We start from the raw sequence: 9,419 nt of genomic DNA, 5'->3' as shown, positions 1-9,419 counted from the left end.
AGATGTCAGTGATGGTGGGAGCTGTGGGAGGGACTACTGCAGTCTAAGAGCTGATCAGGTACTGCAGGGCTGACAGCTCCTTTCCTCCCAGCTGCTGAGGAAGGAGTGTCTCACCAGGCTGCTGCCATGCTGATGACACATGGCTCCTGGGTGGCAGAGCTCCAGGGCAGCTGTTACCCTGCTGGCCTGCCTTGAGGGGTTTTTTCTCTCCTCCCAAAGAAGGGCTGTGAGTGAGTTCTGTGAGCTTTTGATGCCACTGCATTTGGGACATTTACAGCCTGTATGCAGTGCAGCTGCAGTGCTGGAAGGAACCCCAGCAGCAGGTGTACCCAAAGAGCAGTCCTAGCTTTTGGAAGCCACTGTGCCACAGACAGGACAGCTTGGAATTTCCCCTGCCCACCCCTCCCACTGCAAGGTCATAGAGGATCTCCTGTGCTGGGATTGCTGCTGCCTGCCTGAGGTTGGACCCCTTGGTGCTGAGGGGCCATTTCTACTCTCTGATGAACTTTTGTGAAGCCCAAAATACCACCTCATGATTTTGGGGTTTTTTTGCTACTTACTGGAAGCTGTTTTAGTTGTTTCCCCCTCCAAGAAGCAGCTATTTAGCCAGAGTTTAAAGATTTACATTTCAGACAGTGCTAATTAGAAGAAAATTCTGATCCTTCTTCAGATTAGGCAGAGTAATAAACAAGAACTCTAATTTACCATTTGTTCAGCTCTGAGTCTGTTTTGTGTGTTCACATAGATAAAATTTCCTATTAAGTTTTAATTGATAAAACCCAATAGTCAGAGTTTTCAGACCTGCAATAACCTCTTGTTTTTCTCCATCTGTTCCATTCCAGATAAGTAGAGGTAGCTAGGAAGGCTTTAATCAGTCTGACTTTTGGGAGTATCTCCACCTTCCATAGGTGCAGATGTGAAGCCTATCAGAAAACCATACTGTATTCATGTCTTCACTGACTTGAGGAATTTCTGTTTGGTGCATAAATAAATTTTCCTTTCCAGCATATTTATACATGAAGTGGCCTTAATCAACTACATCAAAGTTTCCATTCAGCATATGTATTACCATGTATTTCTTTAACTGTAAAGAGAATAGAAACCTACTCAAGAAAAATCTGGCTGACAGAGGCTTCATGCATCCTAGAGACATCTTGCTGCTCTCTTAGTGTAGAGCAGCAGAAAAAGAAATGGAAATCCCCACTCTGTGTAGAAAATAAAAGCATTGCTAGAGAGTTTTAGTGCTCTAAGATACTTGCAGAGCTATCAGTTATTTTATCCTAACCTTGGCCATCATCCTGTGGGAACCAAGCACTTCAGAATCTGGTGTTCTCTGCTCAGGTGGGTGAAAAATAATGTTCCAAGCAGAAGTACACAATCCCACTATAGCAAAGGCCCCCTTTAAAGAAGAGAAATCTTTTGGACAAAGATTTTTGTGCCACAGCCTGGCAGGAAAGAGTCACAGCAATTTTAGCTGAACCTTTTAAGGCTTTGTGCAGCAGTTCAGGCTCTCAGCCGTGCCAGATAGTGATGGGATAAAATTCTGGGAGAGGTGAAAGGCAGCACCTCCTGAAGCCCACAGCTGGAGGCATACAGTTTAGCCAGCGTGGCTGCTCACATTGTTCTGAATAAAAAAAAGCAATCTGATACACAGGTTTTCCAAAGAGTAGGAATGCTGAGGGGTCCAGGGTGGTCAGATCTTGACCTGATCAAGGGCATAATTTTGTCTGTTCTAAAATACCTTCTTCCATCTCTATGTCAAATCAGAAGCATTAGAATGTCTACTTCCTGAAGTAATTTCCAGTTGATTTTTACTGTCCCATGATGATGTTAGTTTTATATTCTGTTTATCTGATCTCATCATTTCCCTTTATTTAACTCTGATTGTCAGCAGCACTCCAGACACAGGCCTTCGTCGCTTTTGACACCTTTCCATGGATTTATAGTCCACATGCCAAAGTTGTACATTCTCTCTTGTAATTTAAGCTTGGGCAGTTCCTTGAGCTAATGCCATTCTCCAATTTCGCTTTGCAAGGCTGACTTCACCCTCTCTACAAGGCAGCCAGAACCACACAGAGATTTCAAGCCACAGCTTGAACTTCTCTCTGCAGTTCATTCCCTGCATTAATGGTGGGAGAGCAGGTGGGAAGGGCAGGGCATGGGGGGTTTAGGATTTATCAGTAAAGCTGTGCTACAAAACAGGTGAAATGTCATTTCTGTGCAGTTTCTGGCTCACCTGCCAACACCTTTGGTGCTTCTCTCACTGAACACTGGGCTCCAGAGCTCAAGGTCCAGCCTTGCAGGCAAGGGACAAGGCACTGGCTTTAGGAAAAAGTCACCTGTTATGGACAGGAAAGTACTCAGGTGAAGGGACCTAAACTGCAAAGTGGAGGACTAAAAACTTCCAGCATTGTCAGAGACCACCAAACCCAAGCAGCAACACAGTCCCTGCTGATGCTGAAGAAAACTTTTGTATCAATTGGGGCACAAATATCAACACCAGCTATTTCTCATGGGCTTAGACAAAGCTTTTTTACTTCATTTCTCAGGCTGTTTTCCCTCCTTGGCAATAAAGTTTCAATCCACATTAGCTTGAACAAGTTCCTTAAAGGTTTTTGAAGTTTGTTGGGTCAGAAAAAACCCCAAGCATATGTCACTTTTCCATGACAAAGCTCCCATGCTGCTTGTTAGGAACGAGTCCAGGGGCTAACACAGCTCTGAGCCAACGCACTGAAAAAAGCATCCAGTCAAAATAAAAAGTCCCATGGTGGATCCTACAAGCCACATGTGTTTGATTATTTGTTGCAGCAGAACGTGATAATAATGCACCAACAGGAATTTGCATTTTAAAAAGCCAGGGCAAGCCCTCCTTTGGGTTGTTTGTAGTCGGTGTGAAGAAGGCGCTGGGAGAGCCTGAGGGCACCGGGCCAGCTCCCCACCCCTCATCCCGAGCCGCACAGCCCGGCACGGCTGCAGCCTTGAGCCAGCGCTGCTGCACCGGGAGAGCCAGACAGCTTCACAGCTCCCAGCTGATACTGAGTGCAAAGGGCACTGACGAGATGTACAGATACACAAACCCTACACACAGGGAACCTCTGACCCTGGCCTTTCATTGCATGCAATGGCAGTTTCCTACATCATCAAGTATCTGTCCCGAATATAAACTGGAGTGTTTTCCTATGAGGCACTCGCTGATGGAGGGAAACTTTTCCACCTGCTTCAGGGACATCTGTGCTTACTGGGTTCCACTTCAGCACCTGGTCAGAACCATTTTTCATCACTAAATCCTTTAGTGAACAGCCACCAGAAGAGAGAACCCAAGGAGGAGCTCTGCTCTGGCCAGGTCAGGGCTCCCTGGCACTGCACGGCACCAAATGCAGCAAAGGAAGGGGAGAGGGAGAATGCTCCAATTCCACAGAGCTCAGGGTTACACAGGGTGAACGCACCTTCATCTCCTTTCTTCACCTTGCCAGTTTCAGAGGACACTGAAGCTGTATTAAATGCAGTAAAATGCAGTTATTCCCTCAGTGTTGAAGCAGAGTCACGAACCTGCCTGAACACGATGCCAAGCACAGAGCTCTGCTCGGTGCAAACGCCGAACTCCGGGCTGTGGTCACCGGTACAGCTCTGCAGAACCAGCAGCTCGTGCAGGGTGGCACAGGTGGCAAAAATTGCTACTAGGAAGGAAAAGGGTTTGCAAGAAGGCAAGACAAAAAAAGAAATTAAAATACTGAGTAACGCAGAAAGTAAACAGAACTACTTGAGGTGCTTATTATAAAAAGACAAAGCAGAACTTGCCTGTTGTCTGAACCCCGTTTGTATCTTGCAGCATTTATTCCAAATATTAAGAAAAACTTTTTTTAAGAGGGGGAAAAAAACCCAAACCAAAATAAAATAGAGACAGAATAAAGGAAGCTTTGCCACAGATGTCACTGTGAAGTCCTGTTCCACTAACAGGAGTTTTACCGGTTTTACAAAGTGCTCTGAAATCACCCACGACACACGAGTCCCGAGTCACGTGCAGAGAAAAGCCCTGCAGGAGTGTTTAACCTGCTGAATCCACACACTGGATCTTCAAACTGTGAAAACACAGAAGACATTTTTCAGGAGGAAAAAAAAAAATCCAGGAAACACGACGACTCAACAAAACCACACCTGGGGCAGTAAAGGCTGCTGCTCATTATTCTGATTAGAAAATCATATAAAGTGTGAACCTTAATTAAGAGAAGATCCTTTGCACAGAAGGAAAATGCTGCAGAGGTGACACAGGCACTGCTCCAAACCAGGTACCAGCCCCTGTAGGGTGGAAAGCTCCAAACCTACCAGGCTGACTCACAATGCTGAGGGACAATGACAGAATTTGACCACATCCAATTCTCTGAAATTAGTTCACATAGGCACTGATACAGATAATGTTTTCCTTTAATAGCGAAGGATTTTATAATGAAGCAGAAACATATAATATATTCCATGCAACCAACCTCATTTATTGAAAAGTCCTAATTTTATTGCCTTGTTTAGTAACATGTTTGTTCAACAAACTAATCTTTTTCATGAAGCAAAGCACAACTTTTTCTTATAAATAGTATAAATTATTTTATTTACAGAAACTTGTTACAAAACAAATAGACTATATATTTATTTTTCTTTTAAATATCCAAAGTAATTTTTCTATCCCATGACATTTGTTCATGTACTATACAGCAGCCAACACAGAGTTCAGCTGATCAGATGCTCTTGATTATGTATACAAATTATCAAACTATTCACACATTTTACACAGGAGATTGCTTTTAGAACCAGGCTCAACACCGAGCAAGATGCTTCCAAGGCCTACATTCACATTGACATTATGTAGTGCTCATTTCAAAATTATCTTTAAAACATAAAATATCTCGCACAAAAGGTAAAAATGATTATTTTCTGCTGAACAGTGAAACATTTAAGAATCTTTCTAAGCCCAATTCCCTCCTCCAGGACAGAATGAGTAAAAGACGAGAGATTCCTTGGCAAGAGAACTCTTACAGGAAGACAACTGCCTTAGAAATGTCATCTGGAAATCACATCTTTATTTTTTTCATGGTTTTAAGAGGTACTTACTTGGGGTTTTTTCTTTGTTTTGGAATACCAAAAATTTGGAACATTTTCTAAATTATTTGACTAATGTATATTGCTCCCCCCCTTCCCAAAATGAGACAGTTAAATAAAATGCTGGTTAAAACCATATTTCAAACTCTTGGCATTATACTAAATATGAGTTATCAATGGGATTGTTCCAACATAAGGTACTCAAATTAAAAGATTTTACAAAAGCTACCAGCATAATTTGCTTTCTTTTGTCAACCCATCTCATTAATTTCAGATATACAGATATATGCATGCGTGTGTATACACACACACACACACATATACATTATATATAGGTGGAAAAAGCAAGCTCCAAAATTTCAACTGAACATTCAAGTCTTTTAAGGAGAAGCTGTCTAAACAGTCCAAGCTTAAAACTAGTTTTATCAGGCACTTTCAGTTTTTCCGTTAGTTTTAAACCACATGAGACCCACACGGATGCGCACGCACACACACGCACACCAACACTAGAAAGGAGAAGCAGAGTGTCACTGAACTAATGGATGTGCTGGGAGCCAGGCAGCTGATCAGCAATGCCACACCAGCCACGAGGGCTCCGGGCTCGGCGCGGATCCGCCCGCTCCCAGGACAGGGAAAAGGGACACGGCTTTCACAAAACGGAGGCATCCCTTACGTTGCAAAGTAGGCATGTTAACTATTGGCTTGGCAGTGAACCACTTCAAATTATAAAAAGGTATTTGCTTTTTTTTTTTTTAATTAATTAATAAATAAATACTAGATGATCTCAATTGTACCAAAACTGGATATAAGAAAAAAAGACCTGTGCAAAAATACATATTTAAATATGTACAATCAATTAACAAAATATGTCTTCTGAAATAGGGATACTTCAATATTTATAATAGAACAAGAAATTCCAAAATAAAGATACAAAAGTATGTTTTTTTTCTTGTATAATTCTTTGTTCATCATTGCAGCAATTTTTTAGGTTAAGAAAACTGCAGGAGTCATAACGAGAAGTTGGAAAGACTATAAAAACTGTATCTCTTAAATTAATACCAAAATCTGTCTAGAAACAACCCAGCCACTGCAAATTCAATTTTGCAAGGAAAATTAATTTTAAGCTTCCTTAATTATTTACAGTAAGAACTATGTGACAATAAAAGCTTCAGGAACAATGTTCTGCTTATAACCAAGATCTAAAACATAATACTTAGAGCAGGTCTAGGGCAGGCAGAATTTATGCTCAGACTCTCTGCTCCAGTGGCTCAAGCCCACATGGTGCAGGGGGCTGCACCCATGGCTCTGGAGGAGCAGCCATCAGGAATTCACTTTGTACATCTGCATGCTACTGAAGGAGCACAAATTTGCCATTTTGCTTTCAGATCAACAGAACCTTAAAAACCAGAGGACAGTTCAATCACAAACTCACCAGTGTCCAATCTTGCCAAATTTTTGTTTCCTTTACACCTTTGTTTCTACCAAGAGTCAAATTGCACTTGTGACTGATGCTATCCTGAAGTGGAAGCTCTGCCCCAGGGACTTTCATCAGAGCATGGATTTCTCTCCAAACGTGCAGGATTTGATACACTTGGATTTCTTTTTGTGGCATTTTGCTTTGGTTCCTTTTACATTAAACCAACTGCAGTTCTAACAATCCTTTCAACAGGGTATCCTATTAAATACAAATCCTTTTGTTCCTGAAAAGTTGTCTACTTTTTTTTTTTTAAAGTTTGCATAATAAGAGTCTCTAGTACATTGCTTTCTCAGTGTGATCTTTTGTATCAATTCAAAGCTAAAGTGTCTGCATAGAGGCTTCTTGTTGTTTTGCTGTATAACAATGATTTCATAGGAAGTTCAGGAGAAACTGAAAGCATTGTTAGGTAAACAACTAAGCAACTGCTACTCAGAGTGGCTTTGGATTCCCTGATGTACTTACTACTTGCCACCAGAATGGGGAGAAGGCTGGGCTATGTGAACAGCTGGACAGGCTCAGATTGTCTCTTCTCAGCAATAGCTGATGCCCCTTTAAGGCAGAAAATAAAAATCTTCTTTGTTAGGATTTCATCTTCCTTTGCTTTGCCCCCTTAATAAAAGTATAGTCAGTTTTGAGCCTTTACCTGATGTTTAAAAACTTAACAAAAGCATCCAGATGAGTCAAACCATAACACAATGAGCCCTTTGGCGGAATTAATTTTTGAGGTGTTTTGAAGCAAGACAAAATATTTCATAAAAATTGGCTGGATTATACAAAACTGTAAAGCCCCCCATGCTCATAAAGCTTGGGTGGGCCTGGGATGACTGTGATGCCCAAACCAGTGCTTCACAGTGAACTCTGCTGTCAAATTGGCATTTATTCCAGAATTTTGACTAGGAAAAAAAATAAAATCTTACTGAGTGGTAGAAGATGTCACACATCAACAATTTTGTTACACAAACAAGGCAGAAAGAAACTGACTTTTATGGTTATTAGAAAATAGTTAAATATCTTAAAAACTCATTTTTAAAAGGGCTAACTTCATGTGCTGGAAGAGGAAGACAAATCCAGCCTAATTTCATCAATACAGTTTTTCTTTTAAAAAAAACAAAGGCCTGTGGTATACAGTATAGGTCAATAAATAGGTTCTTTGGGCATAGAGTTTTAGAGGTTATTTGCCTTTGTCTGTTTGATATTTTTGGAATTTTTAAAGAACAAAATTAAGTTTCTTCCACAATAAAATCTCATTCAAAAGAATAGAAAATAGGTTTCATATCACATAAATACGGCATTTTTATACTTGTTTTCTGAGCAGTGGCCTCAAACAAGTTTTTCTGGTTTTGTTGGGTTTGTTTTGTTTTAAACTCCTGATAGCTTCTTATCCCAAATTACCTGCAAAAGGCTGGGCAAAACAGACTATTTTTTGAATTGTGCTATTTTTTATATTCCATTAAAGGAACATTGCTATAAAAACACTAAAGCCATATTCCCTTCTTGAGGGCTTCTTTCCATTGTGCCTCACACATTTTTCCCCTTGTCACGGGGTCCTCCCCATTGAGGGTGTCTGTCTGGTTAGCTATCACCTACAAAAGACACCATCAGTATAAAAATAAGTCCACAGTAATGTTTATTTCCCCCCAGAAAACATTCGTTTGCCCAGCCAAACTATGTCAAATAGTGGCAAGATGATGTACTCCTGTAAGGAAAATCTCACAGATTTGTAGCAAACAGTCCAGACCACTGTTAACACTGATAAGAGCAATTATGTGGCTGAACTTCATCCAGTGTCCATTTCTAGTATATTCACTGCTACAGACATGGCTTCAGGGAAATTCCTTGTTTAAGTGACAGTCCAGTAGATTTCCACACCTGAGGACCATGGGAAGTTGGGAAAACTCAAGGCATCTTGGAGTCCAGAAATCCAGATGGAGGTTTTGCTTGTAGTGAAAACTGTCCAGTTTGTTTCTCACCGTGGTGCTCTCAGCTATCAGGGACGGGCCTTCGGCTTGGGGGCAAGAAAGGAGAGAACCATCAGTGGAGGCACTGAAAACACATTATTTTGTGGCTAACAAGAGCATATCTGGGGGAAAAATCTCAAGCAAAAAGCAACCTTGATAACACGAGGATGGCCTCTCTGAGACTTGAAAATCCTCAACTAAACCTCTTCAAAGTTATAATAGTTTCAAGCATGCTTTCCTTCTTATTTCACTCAAATTATATTTCTTCTTTACTTATATTGCATATTTGAAATAGTAATTATTAGGTAAGTCCAAAAATAAATTCAGCCATCTGAAGGCTTTTTTCTTAAGTAAACACAGAAAAAGGTGAAAATCTTCCTCTGTGGCTGAAACTGAAAATTAAGAAAACACCCTCAAAAAGTTCCTACTGACCTCCTGACTCTCCAGCTACAGAGATTTCAGTTTTTAGCAGCAGAGGAAACCAAGTTTCTTGGATTTTTGATCCTGAACACCCTACTTTTCCAGTGAGATATATTTTTAAAAAACCCCAAAACTCCAAACTAATTTTTGAAATGGGATCTTACATACTCATGAGATCTGCTTCCTTTATAGCATATCTATTTGCCTTACCAACTAAAAAGGTTTATTATCTGATTTATTACATTTAATTTCATTATTACTAAGAAGTTAGTCAATGACATCTTGGGATAATAGGCTTATTTTATCACAGTTCTGTTATCAGCATCAGTATGTTCCACTTTGTAGAATGTTTATTCCTGACACAGAAACAAGGAGTCAGACTGAGGCACACAGCTCAGCTCCACGGCAGGCTGGCAAGATTTTAAACCACTTTTAAAATTATAAAATAAGAGGAATGAATTTTATCTGAAAGCAAT

At 40.6% G+C, this 9,419-nt stretch overlaps 1 protein-coding gene across 3 annotated transcripts in view; it reads right to left on the bottom strand.

The window, feature by feature from the left end:
• Nucleotides 1–1,155: 1,155 nt before the first annotated feature.
• ATXN7 (ataxin 7) overlaps nt 1,156–9,419 on the bottom strand; it is a 70,033-nt gene continuing 61,769 nt past the window's right edge. For all 3 annotated transcript variants that reach the window (XM_039695306.1, XM_039695307.1, XM_039695305.1), the window contains one exon: nt 1,156–8,570. In XM_039695306.1, the coding sequence (XP_039551240.1) occupies nt 8,553–8,570 (18 nt within the window). In that variant the 3' untranslated portion in view covers nt 1,156–8,552. The remainder of the gene's footprint in view (nt 8,571–9,419) is intronic.

The sequence above is a fragment of the Passer montanus genome, unplaced genomic scaffold, assembly GCF_014805655.1.
Source record: "Passer montanus isolate IOZ18808 unplaced genomic scaffold, ASM1480565v1 scaffold9, whole genome shotgun sequence".
In the NCBI taxonomy this organism is placed as follows: domain Eukaryota; kingdom Metazoa; phylum Chordata; class Aves; order Passeriformes; family Passeridae; genus Passer; species Passer montanus.
Note: the sequence above shows the minus strand (reverse complement) of the source record. Positions and strands in the feature narration are given on the sequence as shown.